The 27,465-nt window shown below is 26.6% G+C and overlaps 1 protein-coding gene across 1 annotated transcript; it reads right to left on the bottom strand.

The window, feature by feature from the left end:
• Positions 1-1,553: 1,553 nt before the first annotated feature.
• LOC105366199 (nose resistant to fluoxetine protein 6) lies at positions 1,554-27,163 on the bottom strand. The gene is made up of 13 exons (XM_011504550.1): positions 26,911-27,163; positions 23,800-24,090; positions 16,458-16,613; positions 12,243-12,463; positions 8,318-8,526; positions 5,780-6,035; positions 4,240-4,400; positions 3,887-4,055; positions 3,604-3,797; positions 3,368-3,497; positions 3,007-3,199; positions 2,513-2,658; positions 1,554-2,155 (listed from the first exon to the last, which is right to left on the bottom strand). The coding sequence occupies exons 2-13, from the start codon at positions 24,077-24,079 to the stop codon at positions 1,979-1,981; spliced, it is 2,292 nt and encodes a 763-aa protein (XP_011502852.1). The 5' UTR covers positions 24,080-24,090; positions 26,911-27,163; the 3' UTR covers positions 1,554-1,978.
• Positions 27,164-27,465: the final 302 nt, after the last annotated feature.

Below are 27,465 nucleotides of genomic sequence, written 5' to 3'. Positions count from 1 at the left end.
ATTTACCTACTAGGTATTTAAAATTTTAATGTATATTAGTCGAGTTATCTAAAATGTATAATTTTTTAAAAACCAGCGCATACGGACGTTCTTTTTAAGTAAAATACTTAATTAAAGAAATATATACAGTAATTGATAGCATATAGCGAATACGTAAATTATATTTGAATATCATACTTCGCTATAATATAATCAAATTAGAAGTTAAAGATATTTGATATGTGGCAATGAGTAATGAATAAATTATATGATAAGAAATTGCGTACCGGCATGCATTTAAATGTAGCTTTAAGAACAGTACGACACTGTTAGTTTTCAAATATGCATTTCTCTTGCTGTTTGTAGTAAAAGCAGCTAGTCACAAAATTAATTCATAATATTTCTTAGTAATTAATTGCAACAAATAAGAGTTTCAAATATATAATATAAACCTAAAATTATTACTGTCTACTTCTTTTATACATAAACAACATTTGCTTATAAAAGTTTTTGCAAGCAAAGCAGTGCAATAAAAATCAATAAGTATGTCAAAAAAAGTTCGTTCGCTATGTTCCTACCGTTTGCGCTAATATTTGATATTTTTCTCTTTGTTTTGGATCTTGAATTAAATTCTTTTATTATTACTTATGTTAAGTGCCTATTGAATCCAAGGATCGATCTCAAGTTATATTTGGATATAATAATTGTAAAAAGAAATTATTTTAGATTTTAAGATAGTAATTTAAGACTCGTCTGCTATTACGTAAGCAATATAATATAATACTAAATAAAATTTAAAGTTTTAAAGTTTTTATTCGAGAATCCCTTTTCGAAATTATATAACTAGAAAATATAAATAATTTAAGTTAAATATATTGTATTTTGATGTACCGAGATACGAGTATAATTCTTCCTCGTTGATGTGATATAAGCGAACAATATTATGTAATAAGCACTTCAGTTCTGCTAGTATTGTCATAAAGTTCTGTAACATTTATTATTAAAAAATAAAACGATAAGAAACATAAAATAATATATTTTTATAATTCATTTTATTTTCTATTTAAAATATTTAAATAAATAATTACAATATTCATTTGAATCTTGAAAAAGTATGGAAAAACAATTTAATAGAAGGCTTTTCATCATAACTGTATATATATATAAAAAAAAAACAAATAAATGACATCATTATTTACAATACATATATAAGACATTATAGTCTTATCAAATTATAAATATGCTTTTGACTTTCATATACATTGTATATGAGGGCAAGCAATTGCACATGTCAAGTTTCAAAAACCTAAAATCTCTGGTAAAAATCGAAAACAGAATTTGAATATAACTGAAAAGTTTCATCGTTACCTTTATAACTCATAAGCAATAAGATTATTCTAAAATCCACTCTAGTACTAAAACTACTGGATTTCATTATCATTGACATTTTTCATAATTTTATGACAAATAAAATATAATGATGAAATTATATACTTTATTTAAAATTTTAGATAATTTAATTTAATAATGAATCTAATGAATAATCGTTTACTAAATAGATTTTAATTTTATTTTCTTCATATTTCGTACATATTACCTCATTAGAGACTAACTGTTAATAGTACTTCAAATTAATGCATTAAAATATTCTAACAATGTTTGAAATATTACAAAAACTCAATGCAATCTTCATTAATCTGATCCGATTTGTACCAGGGACAGTCGACACTTATTATATGTACAGGATCAACTACTGCAATTCAAGTATCTACACAATGCCGTCGACTACACGCGACTTATACTTAAATAACATGTGTTGGACATATGGATGCGCATTTTGCATTCCATTCACATCATCAATTCAATATATTAATAATAAATGTAAGACAATTATTGTCATAGTTACTACTGGAAGACGATTTAATTTTAAAAATATAATTGCTCGATTATTATCAGCCATAAGACATCGTCATTTAAAATTATATAATCTTTATCTGTCTTAATCTGATTTAATTTCTTTCATTGTATTCGCAGTATGAGACAAAGGCTTCGATGTTGTTTGATTTAAACTTTTTCTTTTCAAGTATTGATTTCTAAGATTTTGGAATGGTGTTTCAAATAAAATGGTAAGAATAATAGAAGCTCCTAGTATCCAAAAGAGTTCTTTTACGTTTAACTGCAATTATATAATTAATTAATTACTTGTTTTATTTGGATAGCTTATAAATAATAAAATTTATATATTCATATATAGTATAAAATTCAATCATTGAATAATTAATATGAAATAATTATAATATAAAAATAATATAATATAAAAAATACAGTAAAAGTAATATATACATATATTTTTGGTAGCAAATATATTTTGTCTTTTTAAATCCATTCACATAGGCGTACGTGTACCCATAGTTTGTTAAAAAAATTTTAAATAATGATATTAATTTATCTAATATATTAAAGGTAAAATAATAATATCTAATTCTTAACGTTACAAAATTAATAAAAATAGGATACTTATAAATCTTATTACCATCATTCTAATAAATCCAATATACTCTGCACTTCTGGTTTCTCCAACGTTAAAAAAAAATACAGGAAACTGCGTTAAGTAAATAGCGTAACTTAGTCTGGTAGTTATAAGAAAACCCTTCCAGGCAAATACCTTGCTTAACCATCCTGTAAACAAGAAAGCTTATTATTTATATTTAGTTTACCTCTATTAGAGCAAATACTTTTAAAATATATTTGTAAATTTTAAATCTATTTAAGCCATGGTAACAATTAAAAATTTTTAGATTAAACTTATAATTGAATAATTATTATGATATAACTAACTAATATTTATATATATTATAAATTATAGATATTATAAATCTAATCAATCTTGCTATAAATGTTATAAACATTTTAATGTAATTACTGTACTAGAAAGGTAAATCATTTTTAATTATTTAACTAATTTACTCCATAATATTGTTGATATTCTATGATAGTCTATGATATTATTTTATTGATTTATCGTACCATCAGTGTTTCCAGTATGTGACAAAAATGTCATCCAAATAAAAATTGCACACCATCCAATTGGGGCAAACGCATTGTAAGTAGCTGCATGAATAGGATTGTATACATAGTTAATAGATCCCATTCCAGCTGGTCCAAAAAATGCACCGATTGCCATTAATATGCATAAAGACCAACCAATAAAAATAATCGTCTGTAATAAAATCAAATGTAATAATCATGGCTTAATATATATTCTTTATATAAACGTAAATTTACATTTTATTAGAAGATATATTTACGAAAACATCTATTTCATATAGGAATTTGACATAATACTTACATTTGATATGTAAGCTTTTTTAAATAAATTTAAACTTACATTATTCAGTTTATAACTTTTCGGCCACTTTCTTAATAAATATCCTACAAATACTCCTATAATATAAACAGTAAGCCTATGGCTCGGCAAAATATACGAAAGATTTGCAGTATCGAACAACTGCCGTATTCTAAAGAAAAGTAATAAAGAATAATATTGTTATTATATTAAACAGAAAATATAAATATACATTAATAAAAAAAAGAAAAAAAAAATCGGTAAAACGCGAAACTTACGATGTACCAAAGAATATGTAATTATTTAATCGATAAAAGTATGTCACATAAAATCTAAGTACAGTCGATAACATAGCAACCAACGTTAAAACGGTAATTCCAATCTTTGGTTTTTTATAAATAGCTAATACCATCAGAGGTGACAATGCAAAGAGTTGCGTATCTATGCCAACGTGATGTGTATGTGTAAGGCACTAAAAGTTGAATTAAAAATACTATGGTTTACAGAGTGAATTAATTTTCGAATTTCATATGCATTATAAATGTATAATTTTAATTTTACCATATTCTCAAATCCAAAATAATTGTGAATAAACAGGAAATTTCGCCACCAGGTTCTTTTACAAATATCGGCATGTTGCGTTACAACTAAATTCCACTGAGGTCCGGAACCAATAAAAGGCATGATATACGTACAAAATAAAATAAGAGCCCCTAATGTTGGTACTATCCTAAAATTTAGAATAAAATTAAAAAACCAATTATTTTTTATATTATAAAGTAAAGTTCCTAACAAAATCTGCATAAATCACCCTCTTACGTGTTATGAAAATACCTTTATAATGTACAATTTAAATATAGTTTTTTTCACGTAATTAAATAGTTGCTTTATAGTAATGTCAAACGATAGTGTACCTTAATAATCTACTTAAGTACTCATTGCGTACGTTCAATTTGCCAATTTTGTCTAGTCTTCCAACGAACGAATAGGTCGTCAAAAGTCCAGAAAGCATGATAAACGGATCGGTGTATAAACTGGCAGCTCTGCCAATAACAGTCCATGGCTTGCCAACGTACTACAACAAACGAAACAATAAAGCAATCAAATAATGTCTACAAATATATCTTCTGTCTATATATCATTAGGTCATAATTTACACTTTATCTTTTTAAATATATATATATATATATATATATATGTATGTATGTATGTATGTATGTATTCGAGGAAAACTATAAAAATTTATAGATTTCCTCGAGTTTCTTTAATTACAAATTTAAATTGCATAGTGTTTACAGAATTGAGAAAAGTATAAATAAGTAAGGATTGTTAATATCTTATATTTTGTCTTATAAATATATATTTTGGAACTGTATTTAAGAAAGTATAATGCGATCGTCTTATTGCGCTAGTACAAATTAGGTTGCGTAAAGCTGTCGCTACTTCTGTCATTCATCTTAAAAGAAGAATGTTCATGGCTTATGGGACACAAGGTTTATATTATTGTTACTGTCCGTGAAAGATGTTCTGTTAAATAAGGCCTTCATTAAATGCATTCGATAAGTATGTTGATTTATCTTAAACTAAATATCAAAAAGCATTGTTGGCTTAAAAAAAAAATATAGTTCACGAATGATTATTAGACTATTTATATTCAATTAATCTTATTATTAATAAAGACGTTAAATTCATAAAGCGCCTGGAAATGTGCATGTATTAAAGTTTTTGAATTTCTTGAATAATGAGGTATGCACAGATGTTTTGTGTATAATCAATGATAACGATCTAAAATAACAAGTTTCCTTTGTTAAATGATTATTTGAAATTTGCATGTATAAAAATGAGGGTGTATCGTCATACCCTTATCTTAAGCATAATGCCGTGTATTATTAAAACTTGTTACACGAATTAATATCTTCATGGCTAAAACAATTTCATGAGTGAGGCAACGATTAATCAGTAATATACAAAGCATCGAACGGTACGTGTTGTAGAAGTGAATACATTAAATAATTATCGATTTTATAATATTGTATTATGAATATTTATAATATGCTGTATAATTATCAACGCAAAATAATCATTATGTGGCTTGTTACTGAATTTTTTGTCACTTATTTTCGAAATGCGAGTTCTTTATGGCGAAGCTCCATTCGCTGGAAAATATAATGCAAGAATAAAAATTATTGAATAGATTTTTAATGCTAGACACAAGTATGTTGCGATACGACTACAGTCATCGTCTGACTGCGTCTCTTTTCTTCAGGCTGACACTCGACCTTGTGCGTAAAGAACGATTTCCCGACGTAGTTAAAATCAAGCCGATTGTTTTTATTACGGCTTTAGCATCCGTTGCTCAACATCCATTCGCTTTTACACAAGAAGGCGATCGCAGCGAATTTCGTTGCGCTTAACAATAACAAACAATTTGATAAAAACAAAGGGCCCTCTAACCTCGGTCATCTCCGTCCGATTAGTATAAGGATTGAAAAAGAGAGCAAGACTCTTGTGGGCTAGTATAAGCATAAAGGCATTGAGAGCTCGAATTCCGTGGACCGTCGCAATGTCGCCCTCGCCGCGCTCCAAGGAGATGAGCTTCAAGACGTTCCTTTTTAGAGAGAAGGCGAGGACGGCTGGACTCGCCGGCACCTTATAATGGTCGCAAAGGCCAGCAATTATTGAAAGGACGACCACCGCCGTGAAGAAAAATCTGGGAAATAACGTGAAAAAACACGTAATTAGTCCCAGTTAGCATTGGTACTTCCTTAACGATCAATAGCTGACAATCACTTATCTGCTTTAGTACCAAATACTTCATTCTATTATATATTCACGAGTTAGAGCTTTATTTTCTTATTAAATAATGTGTAAGGATATCTATCCTGTCCTTTATTATTCAAGACTTCTCAATTACTTTGTAATGATATTAAAATACGCGTTTGCAAAATTCTGAAATTCCTGGCTTCCATAATTACTATTTTACTGCAGGTCATGCTCCTCTAATAAGCATAAGTTCGTAAAGTGCTCTTTTCAAAGGGCATACAATATTTTTAATAATTTGTTTAAAACTTAATGTCACTGGTTAATCTAATATAAGCTAGGTATACTCCCACTAAGCTGCAAGCACGTTTTTACATTCTAGAAATAGATCTTTTCTTTATAATACATTAAGCTTAAGCACTAATAAGATATGAATGCCGCTATCGACTACGGTAACTCGTGAAAACTCACATAATACTCTAACTAAATATTACATAACCTTTCAGATTAATCTATACATATTAATCACAGTAATTCAAATAATACATGGACTTTAATTCAATTAATATTATTTTTGTAACAACCGTGTCATAATAATGATATTAATTACTTATATATTCTATTATATTTTATTATATTATAATCTATACTAAATTATAATTAAAATACAATCCCTTCTCAGGAAACAAATACAATTGATTGTATTTTAAAAATACCTTTACTAATTCATTTAAATTTTGTTTTAGAGTTATGTATTATAGAAATTCGCCACTTATTTAGTGTATTTCAATAAAAGTTTTAAATTCGTTACTTCAAAAATTAAAATCATCATTATTTATTCTATTATTGATGTATGGCTTCACCTACTTGATCCTCTGAATGTAGTGAATGTGATTAATAGAATTCAAGTTATCGAGTATGAAAATCTCTTCCTCTATAATTAATAATCCAATAAGAAAATATTATTTTTCTCAATATTACTTTTTAATGATATAAAAAAAATATTTTCTTAATAAATAGCAAATTTATATTCTGCGTTACTTCTTTATGAAATGTTTAAAAGTTCTTTGTTTCATATTCAGATTATTTGCAACAGTAATTTAACATATATGAAAATAAATAATACCGTTTAAATATCATCTTAAATATGATAAGAAAGAATAGAACGATCTTTTCACATGTTTGAAAATGAATATATAAATTAAGACTATGAAACAAGAAGTGCTTGTCTTACACTAATTAGACATTTACTATTAGGATGTGCATAAAAACAATATATATATTTAATTTGACATTTGCAATGTGTCATTATTTTATTTCATTCATATTTTATTAAGTTTTAGAGCTATATTAAAGCCTTTAATTCAGAATTACAATTTTTCTTTTAATTTATCATTATTCAAATTATAAATAATAATAATATTAATATCTGTTAATATGACTCAAATAGAACTAGATCAATGATAATTAGCTAAAATTAGAAATACTTTTTAAATGTGTACTTACAATATGTCACTAATGATATTCTTTAACGATATTCCATTAATTAATATTTTTAATTTAGTGTCAAGGTGATTAAATAAAAGTTCTTGGAAAAGTAATTGCTTGAAACAGATGCTATTGTAAGTGGCGTGAATAAGAATATTTATTAATAATGTTTAATTTTTTAAATATCAACAAATTTAAAAAGTCTATTTATTTTCAGGTAATTAAATGTTAAGGCTTTATTAAAAATATGATAATTTTGGTCGTTCGAATTAAAATATTTAACTACCTTTCTATTGATTTTGTATTAAAAAATATAAACTATTGTGTGTATATATATAAAGCAATACAATTTTCTTAAAGTGTAAAGTTACAGAACTTGTACAATTAAGTACAGTAATATTGCAATTACGAAGATGCCAATTTAATTATGAAACTCGCAAATAACTATATATGTCATTCATAATATACTAATATTTTTTTGCTCACATTTCATGTTGTACTCGACCAACACTTACAAGTTTACCAAATACGTTTTACCAAGTACCGATTTTAAAAAATAAAGTCCGCTTTAATAAAGAAAAAGTCAACCGAAATTCCTCAGATTGACGACTTTGTATAATTTTCACCCACATAATTTTTATTTCTTAATCATTAATTTCCAATAAACGAGCATAAAAAAGTGTCGAGTGATGGAAGCTGTTGAATGATTAGAGAAAAGAGGACGGCATAGAAATAACATCTTACCCAACCAGAAGAGTTTCGGTCGGCAGTGGCTCCGTCCTTCGCACTTGACACATTTCCGCATCGACCTTGACAGTGATCTTGAGGCCGGTCTGCTCGGTGTGCTTGGCAAGTGTGTGCCTGAGGGAGGCCTCCACATCTCGGGGATTACAACCTGATGGCGCACAGACAGCCCAGTTAACCGTTCCGAAGCGGGGCACTCTATGGCCAGGCTATGCACGCCATAAAAATGATACCACGTTTAATTCCTGGTATTCAATTCGTTTATTTGTATAAATATATAACATTATTTATACTGGTAAATGTTAATTTACATAAAAACGTATATATATACGTATTAATATCGTTTAAAAAATAAAAATAATAATATTATTATTGATATGTATATATATGCATTATTAATTGTTTGCTTTAACCTCATATTTCATTTTACAGAATTACAATTTTTACCTTCTTCTACTAAAATTTTATTATACATTTGTGTACGTGCATACATGCGTACCGATAAACATTGTATTACAATCATTCATGATTGATTTTTGGAAAGTATTTATTTAATTTTCATATTTTTTCACAGATAAAGTAATCTATTTCTTATATTTTATGTTTCAAACAATAAAAATCTGATAACGCATATATAATTTTCAACTGACATTTCGTGCTTAATAACAAATTTTTTATTAAGTTTTTTTACTGAGATTATATTTTTTTTTTGTTATATTTATATACTGTTTATATATTATAGTTTATATATTGTTATACAATATACTTAAATTATATAATTTAAGTATTTGGATTATAATAAACTTGGAAATTTTTGTAAACAAAAAAACATTTACGAGATTCAATCAAATATAATTAATTGAAAACATATCATTTTTCATGTTTTCATTACCTTCGCATATTTCAATTATCTTCACCCCATTTCTTTTGATAATTTTTATATCTACATATTATTATAATATTTGATAATACTACCATTATTTAATCAATAATGATCAACATTCTTGACACTATAAATTACTCATATAAAAAGACTCGGTATATCTAATCAATTAATATTGATTTAGCTATTTAATCTATATGAGACCTTATGGGGAAAAATTTGAAACAAAAAATTTGCAAGTTATAAATATTTATTCCGTTTGTTTCAATAGTTAATGATTTAAATTATATCTGGAGATTCCAATGAGTGTATTGAATGAATAGCTTGTAAATAAAATTGTTGATGTTCTTTTTAAACGGGAAATAAAAGTAAAATATACGACTTTAAAAGTTGAAAATCATTATCTACATTTCGATATTTCATAATTATAATTCTAGCTTGCATTTAAAAAAGTCTGATAGTATTTTATTTATATTATTTTACATTATTATATTATTTATTGGGAACTAATTATCGACTCGTATTATAATAATTTTTCAAGTGTTTTCATTAAAAAAAAATAATAATAAATAAATAAATAAATAAAAAAGAAATAATCAAATAATTACCAATAATTAAAGATTTTCATAATTATATTCTTACATATACTTTTTCGGAAATTATTATATATTACATTGGAAATTATAAAAATATTACAATATATAGTTTAGCAGAGAGCCTCGACTAACTATTTATAATTAAATTTGTCATTTAATATAATTAATCAAACAATAATAAAAAGAATATTTTAATTGAAAAATAAGTAAAATAAATTCGCCGTTTAAATGTAACATTTAGCACGCAAACTTCTGAACGGCAATTAATCGCCGATTATTTGAATAATTTGAATAATCAATGACACAAGCTCCTACAATTTAAAATACTTTAAGCTTTACTTGTTTGGAAATAATAATCTGTATTTTAATTTGATCATTTTTTCTTTTCGCATATTAATATCTGTATAATTTAGTAATTAACAGATGAAATAAATATTTAATAAATTATCGAACAATAATTTATAATTATCACAAAAACACAATATTTCAAATAATATAAATTAATATTACGAATATTTGTAATTATAATTCATAAATTCATAATTTTTACCTGAATATAATTACTTTTAATATTTTCAAGGATAACTTGATACTTGTATGTAAAAATGAACGAATGGCTTATAAAAAATAAAATGTGAGTTTCGAGGATGTCATCGAATTAAAGTTAGCCACATAAACAGTGACTTTAAAATGATTTAATATTGATCTTTTTAATGATTATTTCTCTAATGGCGTACTTTATTAATACAAATAACTTTAATATCCAATAAGCTTTAAGTGACCGTATTAAAAACTATTTTAAAAGTTTTACGATAAGGACATAAAATTTTACTCAATTATCAATAGGATTTAAGTGTCCCCGTTAAATGCAGTATTAATTTTTCCCAGAATGGAAATTTTGTAAAACAACGAATATTTCATCGCGTTAAATGATGCATAATAAATTTTGTAATTTTTATGTGATTGTGAAAAAGGTTGATTGCTTAAAGCAACGGAAGAGCACGAGCATTTTTGAAAAGTGTCGGCGATGAATAATGAATGGGCATAAAATGGCAGTCGATCGATTTTAAAAGTCGTCAGAGACAAATGTAATTTGAATTCGGGCGCGTGGGCCAGCCAAGTTTTGGGCGTTAAAGTCGAGAACCGCATCGAGGCCTGCATCAAAATTCAATACCAAGGTCCCAGGTCCGGAATGTCCCGCTTAATACCAAGAGACCATTAAGCTTCTTACGTAACACACTCGAGTCTCTCGCGTTTTACTGCTCTCGCGACCGAAAAACTGGCATCTGAAAATGCGATGGAGAAATGCGCCTCCGCCATGTCCGCTGCTCGCGCCTTTGTCTCCGCGGCCTCCTTTAATCGCGGATCACAGCACCACCTCGTTGACTATTCCGCGCGCATCCGTGTACGTTAACATCGGCGGCCTAGCGACCTTCGCTCAACAACTCGCGCGCAGCCTGCATTTCAGATGCGCCCCAGAGGATTTGCGCGACGTATCAATCATCTCCGAGTTGCGTTAGGAACCACGGGGATCCGAAGTGGATAAGCGTGCGAGGAGATAAATGTCGCCGATAGCCGGGATCCTTGTAGCGGACAAATGTAACGTGCTTAGAGATCTTTTAAGTTCACTTCATAAATATAGTGACAATAGGGGTCCCGTGCCGTGATATTCCGGGACGGAGGTTGGTTTGAAACTACGTTGTTGCTAGATTAAGTGTATTGTTTTCACAAATACTCTGTATTTTTTTGGTTAATATCGTTCGATCGTTAGAAAGCGTTATTTGTACATCTTCGGTGGTCAAAGACTTGAATTTTTATAAGAATGTCGGACAGAATTTTGACACAACTATTCACGCACGACTCTATTATTTTTTTTTTCTTTTTATTTTCTTATCATTTCTTTTCTTATATATATATTACTGTATACAATGAAAAGGAGCATGAAATAGTGTCTCGATACTACTTAAAATTATAAATTTTATAAATTTTCAGTGCTATTCGAATCGCCATTTATGAGCGATAATTTAATTCTTTCGACTTTTTGGTAACGAATACAGATAAAAGTAGTACATGAAAAACATAAAAAATAATAGGTTTTGCCTAAATTATTAGACGTTTAGAATTTGAGATTATTATTGCAAGTTCGGTAACATAATAGGAGAACTATGAAAACCGACGCTCGTTGATATTCCTGATTTTCAATTTTGTGATGAGTAAGGCAGCACATAGGGAGAAGATTTAGCGACTTCATCAGCATGCAGCTTGTTATGCACAGAGTAATGCGGGGAGCGAAGCGGAAAAATGACTTGATGAAACGCAGGTCCGCGACACACGCCTCCTTTGTTACGGATGTAAGGCTTTTTACAGGTGTAAGGTGAACGATATGCGAAGAGAACAACGTGGACAATGGTGGCAACGTTGGATATCACGATTAGGACGTACTTACGTCCGAGATGTTGCTCCGGAAGGCATAATGCGAGTGCATAAGTCGATGAAGTTGCTGTAGATCCGGTCGCGAGTCTTCGACGTCGAGCTGCAGGTAGGCGAGGCAGTACTGACCCCGGATGCCCTGCGTTCCTTCTACACCCAGGCACTCGTCGAAGTCGCCAAGTTGGTTAACGTTGCCATTTAGGAGGCCCGACGGCATCTTCGCCGTTGCATCGAACACTGCGGACAATTCCCCAAACGCTCTATATTAGTTCAGATTTTTTAATACCCGAAATGAGGCATATAGACGTGAGCGCTTGCATTTGCAGTTCAACGATACCACGGCTCACAATACAGCGACAGAGAAGCTTTTCATACCAATGGAGCTTCATAGGTTTACAAGAGTAAAAAAGGTTTTCAGCTTGTTTCTACTGATATACCTATTCCTTTCAACTCTTGAATATTTAAAAAAAAAAAAAAAAACAAGAAAAAAGCTATTTTAAGTTCAATGTTAAATAGATAACTGTAAATATAGAATAGAGTAAATAAATGATTACTCGCATTTACTATGACTACGTGAAAGAACTTTTCTTCCAACAATTCATCCAAATTTAGTATTAATTAAACTATTGATAATTTCGAATAAAAGTTTCTTTATTATAATGACCCATTTTAAAGATCGAGCATAGTAGGGCAAAGAAAGAGATATTAAATAGTTATTTTTCAACATTTTACTATAGCAAAAGAATAGAAAAATCATTCTAAAGTATTTACAGCAGCTTTTGTATAATTTTAGTTAATAGTGAGAATTCAATATGATGTACTCAATAAAAAAAAACGAAGCGAGCTTTATCAATTTTAGTGCTAAATATCCTGTTTATAAAGTCATTTTTAAGAAAATCTAAAATTATTTTTAATTTTGGTTATATACAAATATATATATATATAAATGCAATCATCAAGCCTGAATTTGTTATCTTTTATTACAAATAATTCACAATACATTATACATTTGATCTTTTCAATTTATTATTCTCAAATAGTATAAAAAAAAGTAATATTTTAAATACGACTTCCATCGATTATCGTATATTAAACTATTATATATAAACATATTTCATAATAATAAACATATTGGCATATTATCATTTTTCTTCTAAATTAATTAATTTCGTAAGTTTTGATTTTCTATTCTGTTCATATATCTCTATATATATATTTTGCATTTTCCTAATCATAATTTTAATTTTAGAGTTATTAAATAAAAGATACAATTTATCACTTGAAATAAGCTATAAAATTATCGGCTGAAATTTTTTAAATTACTTTGTAAAATACATTTAAAAATGACTTTTAACCTATAACATTTAAACTTTTGACGTTTACAATTAAAACTGATAATTAAATCTACAGTTACTTAAATATTATAATTATATTTATTAATTATTCATAAATTATTATCATATATTATATTGCGACATTATAACGTCCATGAAAGAAATAATATTTCTAGTATATAATATATAATTTGTTATATCACTTTAATATCTTCATGTAATCGTATATAACAATAATCAAATATATCTTACATAATTTTAGATAGTAAAATAAGAAGTTTGTATTAAAATTAAATACCATTAATCTTTACAGGCAATCAAGTTGATTTTATAATTCTGATGTTCCACAATTTAACTACATGTTTTCGAGGTTATGAAGCTAGTGATGCAAGATTCATAATAAATGTTCTATTGCCTACTTATAATGTTTTCAAAGCAATATGTATTATGAATTAAATACTTGAAGATTTACACAAAATAAATAGGCTTTTAGTATAAAGTAATTATTGAATAATTTACAATACATTAATTTAAAACATAAGTAATTTGTAAATTAAATAATATAATGAAATTTTATAATAGAATGAATTTTATAATTTAAGCTTAATATTTTTACCTAAGATATTTACTCTGAATTCGAGGTAAACTTTAAATTTTTCAGTAGCAATATTTACTTTGTAACCTGTTTCGTAAAAAGAAAAACAAAAAAAAAAACAAAAATTTATGTATGTTTAAAAACCAGAAAAATTATACACCAAAAAAAATTGATTATAAAAACTATTTCAAAGCTTTCTGCTACCGACTAAAAGTTTAGCCCTGATTTTAAAACTAACGTGGCAACCGTGACTTTTGAAATAGCACATATCAGAAACATATAAAAAAAAATTGTATTTATACTATACGTGTTCGTGCATATCTACGTACACGTACGTGCATACGTGCCTATATGTGAATAGGTGTACGCGTGTATATGCATGCAATTTTACTTTACCGTAAATAATACACTGTAACGTGCTTATTCTTATTACATACGTATATAAATACGTTCTATAGCATTTAGAAATTAGCCATAGTAATTTCTGGTTGTTGTAATTCAATATATTACTGTGCTGTGTTAAGGTCAATATAGTCAAAAGTCCACTTAAATGATGGCATTTTTCAATTTCCACATTGCGAATTTTTAACCCACTTTTAATCGAATCCTTGGTCTTTTCAATACGGATAAATAATATTGATCCTTGAATTAAAGTACACCCCCGAATATCACGAAGGGACACCCATAACCGCGGTCGACATACTTCCTTCCTTTATTGCGATGATAGTATCAAAGCTCCGCCCGAGAAGGTTGAGGCAAAATTGAAAAAAGCGATGGGAGCTTCTCCCGAGGAGAAATCGTCTCCGCACACGCGCGCCCAAAAATCTGTGTATCGCATACTAAGCGTGTCCACCTAAGCTCGAGGAGACGATGCTCTACGTACGACACAACATCGATTTATGTAATTCGGAGGATCGTGTTGTGAAAGGTCATTAAACGAAAGGCACCGACGCGCATTGGCACACCGCGCCTCATTCGCTATTTGATGTGCGTCGGAATTGTCTTTCCTAATTTCAACGTCTTTTGTTTCCATATACCCAAAATTGCTTTTCCAGAGTTGCATTGACTCTTGTTGGTCGTGCGCGATACGCTACCTTCGCCCACTTGCTCGTACTTATGTAGACAATACTATTGAGACGCGTCTTTCTCAAAATACTTCGACTTTCCTTTCATATTTTGTGCACGTATTCCGAAATATACTGACTTTTTGCACGGCATTTGAAGACACGTGACTCATTAGACTCACTACTGTACTCAAGCAGGTGTTTGAAATAGCTTTTATGTTAAAAATTCCTTGGGTGCGGTGTTGTTCTTTCGAAAAATTCACTGGTTTAAAATAATATACAAAATTAAAAGTCTGGACTCTATGTTTTCCATTGATTATTTACTTAAATGCCAATCTTCCATTAAGTTTACGATAATTCGATAATTGAAAATGAACTGTAAAGTGTTATTTTAAATACAGATGATAATAGTATATTAAAAAAATATTTAATTTGTTTTATAAATAATTTGTGTTCGTGTAAATATGTCGATACCTACATACATTTCTTACCTATAAAATATAAATAATATTTATATTAGTATAAATTTTACATGGTTTTATTTATTTTCTAAAATTATATGTTATTATTTATTGACAGTTTTAAAAAGTAAATAAGCACAGTAAGTACAAAAAAAGTCAATATATTTTCGTGCTTGGTCATGTCGCATAATTATCGCGTTATATATGTCGGATCGGGAATTTGGACTAGAATTTAGATAATCGCAATACTCCTTCGGAATAACGACATAAAGTACTGCAAGGCACCTTTATCAGGTCTTTTTTCAAAATTAATTAAAGATTCTATTCCATTGTTAAAAATAATGTTACAAATTTTTTTATAAAAAAAATTTTAACGTACATCTTATCACATTCACTTTTAGAATCTATCGCTTATTTATGAGTGATAAAGATATCATTCATATGAATTTTAAATATAAACCGCAATTATAGTCTCTTATATGATATACATTAAATAACTACAAGGCTTAATTATATAATATGCTAGTCAAGCTGCAAATGTTACTTTAAGCATGTAAATAATATTCACTATAATATTCACAGTTAGTTTCTTTTAATGCGTTATGTTATCAGATTACATATTATATTGCGGTCTCATGATATCGATCTTATTATATTATTGTATCAGCTCTGCTTCGCCAGTTTATTAAATTCGCCAAATATATTTAAAAATATTTTACAAACTACTTGAAAATAGATAAATAAAGATGAATGTTAATAAATTTATTAGAAACTTACTTTTAAGTGCCCACAGACTGAATTTCTTTAATTCCTCATAAAATAAGGCAGCTTGTCTTCTACACTTTTGACTGACTTGTCCCGCGCCAGGATCAAAAGTCGGAACAATTTGGAGAAATTTACGAGCCTGAAGATCGATTTTCTCTCCATAAACATCTGAGGAATTAATGTTTCACATCAATTAATATCATTGCATTTGTAAAATGCTCATACTTATCATTATATTCATATGTTGAAGGTAATGGTACAAATTGCATAATTACTATGAAATTTCTATCCTGGTATAAGATTAATGGAAAACGTATTACGAACATAGTGTGCCTGAAAAACGCCAAATCGGGTATCGCACATCAACCCACCATACGAACACGCCATAACAGTTCCCACATACCAAATAATAAACTTTCAATCTCCTAAGGAAATAATTTAAATTAATGAAATGCAGCGTTAACGCGCGAAGTTAATTTATAATCGATTAGGCTGCCGAACAAGAGAGCGGGCGTCGCTTCCTCTACCCGTATAAGCACTTTCACCCTGGTTGTCGGATATGCCTCAAAGCATATACACAGCGAATCCCTAATGAAGCGGTTACGTGTTGGCCGTGCTTATGTGTACACTCGTCAATTACGTATTGTCGCGTGGCGAAGCCGATGACGGCCCGGGAACTTCATTCGTGGCTGCTATTAAAGTGACGCCAGCCGAATTCAGAAATCGCGAGAAAGCCATCGATCGTTAGTACTCGACCATACGACAATCGCTTTGTCGAGGGTATGAATACCCGAGCGGATCCTTGATGTGCATTGCCTTGCCCAATTGTTGAGTGTCCGAAGAGCGTTTGTTTTCGGGAAAGGCGAAGAACGAGCGAAAGCTGTTTCGAAAACGTTTATATTCAACGATCATCATCCCTAGTGAGGAGCTCGTCACGAGTATTTGTATTGCTCAAATATTGAAAAACAGCAAAGATAGAAGTTTTTAAAGAATGGATATTGATTTAAAGATTTCTGAAAGGCTTCTACGCAACTGACATTACTTTAGCTTCACATTATCAATCCATTTTTGTCGATAGATGGATTACCGTACTTCTAGATGTTGTATCATTTTAAAAATTTACTTTAAACAACCGATTTTAATGGTAATAATAGTTATTTACCTAATCACAGTGAAAACGGTATAATATAATCCGAAACTTCCTTTCATTTTCTAAAAAGAACTATTGATATATTTAGATTTATGTATTCAGTACACAACAAGCTTGTTGCCAACAAACATTGCATTAGCATCGAAATTGAACTCTTTATGATATACTCAAGTTAAATAAAGAAATGTATTTCTCTATTTGTAATGTAATTCTCTAAATGTAATTCTATATTTTATTTACACATAGCACTTAATTTATTATTAATTTTTAATCCCCGGTAATGCATTTTTAATCCCTACGTAGATGTATAAATCCAATATTATGTTGATAGGATATATAAAAGAATCTCGTGTTATTATATAATAATTATAATACAAGATTAAATACTTTGATGAAGTGTAAAATAAATATTCAAATCTACAAGTGTTTGAAATAATTAGTAAAAGGTGTTATATTTATTTTTAAAAAAATAACAAAAATAATAATAATAATAACAAGCACAACGAAGTGAGAATAAATTAAAAATATATTCCTCGAACCAAAGTATCTATAAAACAAATATGCTGATAAATCTGTTATTTATGTAACAATTACATATTGTAAACGCTATTATATAAGATTATATACATACAAGTTATTTGACTGGAAATTAACATCATATAAATGTCCTTTTAAATCTAATTACATTGAAATATAAATAATTATATTTAATCTTTATCATTTTACATAAATGCAAAAACTGCATCTAATGTTGGCAGATAATTATAATAACAAACAATTGCTTGTTTCTATACAATAATAAAATCATATTCTTTATGTATTTTTTGTTATGTGCATGCAATCGTGAATTTGTATAAACAATCGTAAATTTATATATACAACAGTAAATTTGTATGTAATTGTTAATATGTATTTACAATCGTAAAAATAATCTTGTCACATCTTCTATTATTAACATATTATAAAATACAGAAATATAGTAGGATATACACATTTTCAACAATGAAATTTTGTATTCAATTAATATGTAAATATTCCTTTTTTATTCTTAAAATAATAATTGTTTGGGATTTTATAATGACATATCTCAAAAAATTCATTATTAAAAACTATTCGACTATTCTCATGAACACAAACATAAATTTATGAAAGTAAAATCAGGTCAGTCATTCATGATATAATAAAATTGTCAAAATATAACGTCAACAAAATCTCCTTTTATGTAATGTGACGACAGTATTAAAATAATCATTCAAAATTCAAATTACAAAATATGATGAAAATTACTTTTCAGTAGAAGTTTCTTAGAATTAATATATGTAAATAGGCCACAAGTAAAAGTTGAAGAATTTAATAAACCTATTTTTGTCTTTTACATTTTCTTCACTACGATAATAAGTTTTTTTAAATATTCCAAAAAAGTTTGTTAATACATCTGTAACAAATTGGCTTATATTTCTTAATTATCATTTTATTTAAGTACAACTAAATTTCTATGCCCGTATATGAACGCTCATACATAATATTTTATCATCTTTAATGATACAACGCATAATTATGGAAGTATTTTTAATATCAATGCAAAATATTAAATCGTATTCCGCCATTTATAAAATCAATTTTTAATATTAAAGTTTATTATAAATTAATGATTATTAATCTTTAGAATATATAATTAAATATTTAGCTTAAATATCAATATATAATATTTCTTTGTATAGTCTAACGAAAATATAATTTTATTGTTATATTTGAATTACTTATAATGTTGCTTACGTAAACTTAATATTTAATTTGTTTTTATTATTAGAAAATTTTAAAAAGTAAAATTTTTTTAACAATTTTTAAAAATTTAATATAACAATAATATTAAATGATATATTGATTGTTGCTTACAATTCTTATAGTAATTTTAATAATAGTATATAAGTTATAGATATTACATATCAATAAAAATCATATAAAATTTCTAGTATATATTATTATTATAGCAATATCTGCATGTTGACAAATTTTATAACACACTAGTTAAAAGGATTTTTACTTTAAATACAATCTAAATATTATAAGGTATATTTTTTTATATTTCTGTGATGCATTTAATGCTGAATGAAATTTCTATAAAACATATGTAATACATTAGATTATTAAATAAAAATATAAGATTTAACTTTTCGTGCGTATTTTTATTTTTAAAAATGTATAAAAAGATTTATAAAATTACAACTAACTTTCAATTTGTTTCAATTATTAAGTCAATTAGTATTTATTATTAAAATTACTTATTGCAAAATAATAACGGATAGTCTCGCTGGCCATTCACACACTCTACTATTTTATATAGATGCATTTACATGATTGTGTATTTATAAAAAGTGGTTGGAAACTGTAAAATCACAAATAATATAAAAAATATTTTAAATCGAATAATACTTATAATTTAAAATTTTTTAATAATATTATATGATATATTTAATTACATATCTGAATATCATATTTATTTGATAAATGACATATAACATTACTATTTTGTTTTACATTGTTATTAATTATTAATTGTTTCTGGGAAATAATTAATTTTCTCAGACACCAATTTATCAAGTAATTTTCTAATTTCTAATAAATATGCACAAAAAATGTAATAATTCATTTATAATATTTGATAAAAAATATGCATTCTACACAACGACATAAAATTTTCTAAATAGTAATCTTTCTTCCATCATTTATAATAGTTAAAATATCCAAACAATAATTATTAAATTAAATTAAATTGCATCATATACAAGACAATGAAATATAATTTTGCATTGTAATAATCATTTTAAAACAATGTCTCGTAAGATATAATTAACTTTGTTAGTTAATGTACTTAATGAATACATTCATTTAAATCTTTAAACAACGACAAAATTTTAATTATTTTAACGTGCACTTTTTAATTAATTTTGTTAAACTGTCATTTTATACTGTATAAGAAATGGTTAAAAAGTATGATAAAAAAGGTTAAAAAATAATTTTTGAATTTTTGAATTTTTGATTCTTGTTTGACCCTATTACTGAATAAAATAAATATGCAATAAATAAGTAAATATAATTAAATATTTATGTATAATATTTTATATTAATTTGTACATTTATATATGTCGCTAATTTTAAGTTGGATCTTGTTCATTTTTATGTAACGATTATAATAAAACTTATACATGCAGAAAATATTTTGAATGAATATTCGTCAATCAGGAAGGTAATACTGCACATTATTACTTAAAAAATTCAAGTTTAAAATTGAATAATGAGATTGAGTTTGAATGTTGAGTCTTTGCATAAAAATAATATATCACCTTACAATTTGTGAGCTAAGACAACAAAAATTCACCATTTGCAGTTGAAACTAATTGATCGGATATCGTATTCATTTTACGCAAATATTAATCAACAAATGCAAATATAACATTTATTAATACACATTTTGTAAAATAATGGCAACTGATTTAGTAAAAAATATTTAGTAAAGAAATGTTACATATAAATGAAATTAAATAAGTAATAACAACTAGAAGCCCGTATATGTGCAATAAGCAACATATCTCTAGATAAAATTCTATGACTCATTAAACCAGCCTTATATTCTTATACTGATATCTGATACCTTATTAAAAATAATAATTAACAAATTATAGGTACTGTGCTATTTAAATTTAATTTATAGCCTTTGTCAAGTTTAAAAAAAAAAAGATTAAATAATGTGCCAGTAATATAATTTGTTATAATACAAGCACATTAATTATCATAATTAATTTAATATGATATTTTGAAAGTTACACATTCAATTAACATTATTTTAGTGATTTATCATTTAGTGCACAATACTTTTTGTGGTAATGTACAAAATTAAATTAAATTTCTAGAAAATTTTAAAAAAACTTCATTAAATACTTTTAAATACTCATTATAATTTTGTTCTCGTTGGTTCATGAAATTTAAAAATGATTCCTTTATGGTTTTAATATTAGATTTAAAAAATGAAGATTTAGAATAATATTTGCTTTATTAATTATTTTCAATAATAATATAAAGAATATTTTCTTATTTAGCTATTAGAAATATAAACAGTTTCAGTCAAATTAAAAATTTTAAAATATACACAATAATACAATTAATATTGAAAATATTTAATCTTTCTTTATATTGAATAATAACATTAGCAATATACCTTAAGTTAAAATTTTGTTTATAACAAATATTGATACACCTCATAGTATAATTTATGTAAATGTTTGAAAGCATATTACAAAATTTCAAAATTCAAATCAATGTAGGATTTTTGCCATGTAATATTTTTTAGATTTTTTATATTCCTATTTTGCATTCATATTTTATTAGCAGCATAATGAATAAATGACAGTGTGCTGAATTCTAAATAATGAAACGATAATGGATGTGTCAATATTGGCAGTTAATGTAAAATGTTAAAGCGGAGACAAAAAAGAAGCTCATAGACCCTAAAGACACCGAATTAGCTAATACGTATGTACATTTTATATTTTAATCTGATTCATTTTTATTACTTATATATGTTCAAATAATTTTAATTAATATAAAATATAATACCATTACTCTGTTTTTATTTACTTTTTACGTTATAATACCAAATAGATCAATAAATACACAATTATTTTATAACTTTAAATGTTTTAAATATCTAAAAACAAATGAGAAGAAGCTAGAAATTAACCAAAAATTAAAAATATTATACACTGCTCCTATATTAATTTTTTACTGCAATAATATATTAATTAATTTATGCATAAATATATAGTAAAATATGTATTTAAATTAAATCAAATGTATCTTTAATACATATTAGTTGTAATTATAATTATTGTAATGCCCAGGTAAATAGTAATAATTTTTATATATGTATTTAAATCTATAAATAAATTATATTAAATTATTTATTAAATATATTAAAATAATGGATAACTTTATCGTTATACTTTATTATTGTAGACATTATTAAAGAAGTTTAAGTAGAAATCTACATTTCATGAAACTTGTTAACATTATAAAACTAAATTATATTTCTATTGTATTACCTAATGAAATTATTGAAATATAAATATCTATGTTAATCGAAGTAGTAAGTCAAGAGAGGCTGAAGGTCATAATGCCAATAGCAATCTTGAAGTAGCACTTATTTCTGTCGAAGTTTTTTTAACCCCCAATTAATCACAACATTCACGTGTTGATTTTAGATTGAAAGTAATGATTTACTACTATCCATTCATCAATTGTTAAATAATCTGTTTAATTACACTAAATATTTTTTTGAGTTACGCAAAATGCATGATCTAATGTCTTAAGACTGCAACAATAAATTAATAAAAAAGGTTTTGATGAGGAAAATGAAATGCTTTAAAAACAACATAAAAACTTGATGATTTAAATACAATCTAAAATTAATTACGCTCAATACTAAATTGAATTTAATAGGTACATATAATTATTTTAATCTATATTCCAATTTTTTACATCTATATTTCAATTTTTTATATCAATATTTTCATGTGTTATATTTATATTTTTATTTGGTCTATCTATATTTAAATTTAATTTTTATGTGAAAAAAATATTATTATTCCTTTATTTTTCAATAAAAAATATTATGATTAATTTGTTCGTTTTAAAATTATCATGGTTCGAGAAGTTGAGAAGTTGAGTTCTTGAATTTAAGCAAATAAAACAAAATTTAAAAATATAATAATAATTTATGAAGTTTTTTGACTAATAAATATTTATTATAATATCCAATAAATAATTATTACTTATGACATTCAATATAAGTATTATTAGTTACAGAATTATAGAATTAATAAATCAGAGAATAAATATGATTACAGATATTGCATAGTCACATAATTAATAAGTGTAAAATAAAAACAAAAAAAAAATAACGTGTATGGTACACTATACATTAGATTTTATGAACATTATATACTTCATTATTGGTGTATACACTAATTTATAAATTTCAATTTTGTTTTGTAATTTTGAAGCTGCATTCAGAAAATTAACAGTGACAGAATGAAAATTAGAGTTTCTTTAATTTCGTGATGAGATAAAAACGGCACTTTTCTTAAGATTCGATGAATTCTAATGGATGTGAACAGAAAGTCAATTTTACTGTACGGCAAGACTCACCATAATAAGGATTCGTGGTACGCTTATCGTTTGTCACATAGCTTTGTATCTCGTCCGTGTTAAGGCTGTTGTTATATTGGTGGGACACGCTGCCAATGAGCTCGATGAAAGTGAAATTATCAGATCTGTCGGTCTTATTCTGAGCAAGAACGCGCAGGATCTCTTCCTCCTGTATGCCAGTTGCGATACCACCACTTAGGACATCCACGGACTTCACAGCCAAGGTTAGTCGGGCCAACCAAAGAAGTAAAATCGTTGCGTGGCCCAAAAAGGCCCCCATCCTCGCTTATTCTGTAGAAGGAAACGCGTCGTCTAATATGAAGCTCCTTTGTGCCTCTACCGGGAAATTTTTTTAACTTCCTCAACTAGCTATACGTGTAGAGCACGTTGACTAAGAAATCGCGCAACGCGTTACCGAGCAATTTTTACTTTTAAATTAAACAACATTACATACATGCATTACGCTCTTTATTTAATTTTCAAATAAATGGTACTAACTTACGATCTTTCATGTAATTTATTTTTATGATTTTGAATAAAATTAGTCACTAACTTCTTTTAAAAAAATTCGATTCTTCGGGTAATTAAATTTTATTACAGCTAATGTTCGTTAATAATCTTTTATTCGCTTATTAATTGTTTTATAAGAGTTTTTCAGGATTTGATAAACAATAATAAATTGCCATAATGCTCATACCTAGTCATCGTATAAAATTTTATTCTCAATTTTTTTTTATCATTTTAACAATTCTTCCATAATTATTTATATTATTTATTGTTGTAATGTAGATAATGTAGAAAATATACGTATGAATAATAAAACAATTTTTTCGAGGTAACTAAATTTAAACAATGATTCTACTTTATAAAACAAGAATAATGAATATTTTATACATTTTAAGTAGTAAAATAAATGAACATTAGGCAAGTTTGTATTTTATATAGATACATATTATTTATCAAATATTACATACTGAAATGTTATTGTGATTATTATTTTTTTTAAGTATATTTTTATTATATAAATAATATATAATAAATAATATAAATAAATTTGGAAAGTTAAAATTTTATTATTTATTTGAAATGATTACGAACTGGTAAATAAAGAAGATTGAAAGATAAAATTTCGTAATAAATTTTTCTCAAAAATTATTTTACATACGTTTAAACATTCTTATTTTACTTAAGATACCGTATCACAGAAATTAATTATTATTATTATTCTAGCCATTATTATGAGGAAAATTGTATTTTCATTCATTATTTATCTACATACAAATGTTATTTTTCTGAACATTCATATCTACTAAAATAATTAATACGATTTTAAAATTAAATAAATTAATTTTTGTTAATAATAAAAAATAACATGCATATTTATAATTTAACGTTTAGTAATACATCATCTAATTACAATGAAATATTTCTGTAACTTTGTGTACATAAAAAATATAAGTTAAATTTTCATGTATTTATATAAAATACTATAACATATCTTTCTGTCTTAAGAATATGTATGTGACACATATAAAAATGCTAAAATGTAATTAATAATTATGCGTAGATTTTAATTGAATACAAAGTGATAGAATAAATAGCATTTTCTAAATATTTAAATTACAAAACTATTAATAAACTTTTTTTTTTTAATAAATGCGATTATAATCTTATAAAATTGAAGAAATAATGGATTTAGATGTTATTGAAACCAAATAAAAATCATCTATAACGTTGAAACGACTTAAGTTTTAAAGTCAACATTAGTAAGTATGTAATATTTGAGACTTTATTTATTGAATATTAAAATAAAATATAAATATTTATAGTATCATGTATTAATTTTTATAATAAGTATAGAGTAAGCACATGATCTAAGAAAACATAAATGTTTGTTTTTGTAATAAATTTGAAAAATTCATATAGACAATGGCATAAGTTATATGAATAATAATTTAAATTGATGAGTAATGAATGAATTTAATTACAGTTTTTCAACAGAAACTGGGAATTAAAGAATCTTATCTTATAATTAATAAATATTAATAAAATTTAATGTATTATTTATTATAATCATGTATTTTGTGCTAAAACACATTTTAATATATTTTCAATAAAAATATGGATAGATTAAATTATTCAATTAAAAATTATATTTAATTTTAAATTATATATATTAATAATTTTAATATTTCAGAGAATATTAAAAATGAAGATAATATTATTTTAACTAAGATTGAAATGTTCCCTTTTATTTGAAAGAACAGTAGTTTAATTTTTGTATTAGCCGATAAAGGTATACAAAATATTAATAGATACAAAGAAAATTATACGCTAAGAGAAATAAATAAAATAAAAATTTTCCACTATAAGTTATTATTATTTTATTAGAAACGCAATATAAAATGATAATTGCTAGAAAGCATTTTGAAAATTTTTAAATAGTTTTAATAGTCATATTATTTTTACGATGAAAAACTATATATCATATAATATAATCAATAAAATGTTTGCTAAATAAAACGTTGCCCCTTAAAGAATCCTTTTCTTTATATTGTTAATGAATGGATGACAAATTATAGGAAGAATGTTTTTAAGGAATTTTTCAATTCATCGTTATAAATTATTGATTTCAGTGTAGGAAATCGATTCATCCGTAAGCCCAAAAATCAATTTTCATTCGGCTGATCGAAGAAGAAATCAGCTAATTATTAATTAGCTGTGATTACCCCTCATTTTTTTTATTAATACGAAATCATATTCTGTATAAACCTAAATATGATCCAAAATGGAAAGCAATGGTTACTAAATCATTTCCCTCTCCTCGCTTGTATCTACATGCGTATTGTGAAAATTTATCATGGAAGTTAAACATGAAAGATTGCCAAATCGCATTGGAACCGCATTCGTAAAAATATGTCACGTGTTGACGACTTACATCGACAACGAATAATGTTTAATTAGTACTAAGCCGGGCGCATACGGAAAACAAGCGAAAGTCGGAAACACGTTACGAAATAACTTTTCCCGATATTGACAATGATTCTCTTCCCTGCATCATATCTGCGTACGGATAATGATCTTAAGTACTTGATTCTCCTCGAAAATTACCTCGTAGCCGTGCAGATAGTGTAGGTTAAAAGTTTGGGTGATGCACCTGCGTGTGTGGACTATCGGGAACGGACCCGCCGATGAAACTGAACCTGCTGCTGTTGATGCTGGTGCAGAGTCGACATCGGGCGCTTCAAAATCGTTGATACACTCGCGCTCTCGTATTGGTCAATTATGTTGCACTTAAGATCGGTCCGCTCCTGCGACTAGATGCGCGCACCTTCTTTAAATGATGTGGTGCGACTGCGGAATGCCTGGAGAGGTCCGAGGGTCTCACCTGTCGTGTCGAGCGCTTAGTAATCGGGGAACCCTCGCGAAAGCACAATCTACCCCCCTCTTTCCTTCCGTTATTTTGTGTGTGTATGTCTCTCTCTCTCTCTCTCTCTCTCTCTCTCTCGTTCCATCTCACTCACAGTCTCTCTATTTGGCTATTTAACTATTTGTCTACTTATGTTCTATTTATCTGATCAATTTATCTGTCTAGATCTATCTATAAATCCTTTCGTTATACTTACCCCAATGACTTGAAACATCTTAAGAGAATATATAAGCATC

This window comes from Ceratosolen solmsi, unplaced genomic scaffold, assembly GCF_000503995.2.
Source record: "Ceratosolen solmsi marchali unplaced genomic scaffold, CerSol_1.0 scaffold148, whole genome shotgun sequence".
Classification (NCBI taxonomy): Eukaryota; Metazoa; Arthropoda; class Insecta; order Hymenoptera; family Agaonidae; genus Ceratosolen; species Ceratosolen solmsi.
This window is presented reverse-complemented; position numbering and strand designations above follow the sequence as displayed.

Coding starts and splice junctions, on each gene's coding strand:
- LOC105366199 (XM_011504550.1), bottom strand. CDS start 24,079: ATGGGGGCCTTTTTGGGCCACGCAACGATTTTACTTCTTTGGTTGGCC. Junction 12,464..16,457: donor CAGTCTGTGGGCACTTAAAA/GTAAGTTTCTAA, acceptor AATTGTCCGCAG/TGTTCGATGCAACGGCGAAG. Junction 4,056..4,239: donor TACTTAAGTAGATTATTAAG/GTACACTATCGT, acceptor TCTAAATTTTAG/GATAGTACCAACATTAGGGG.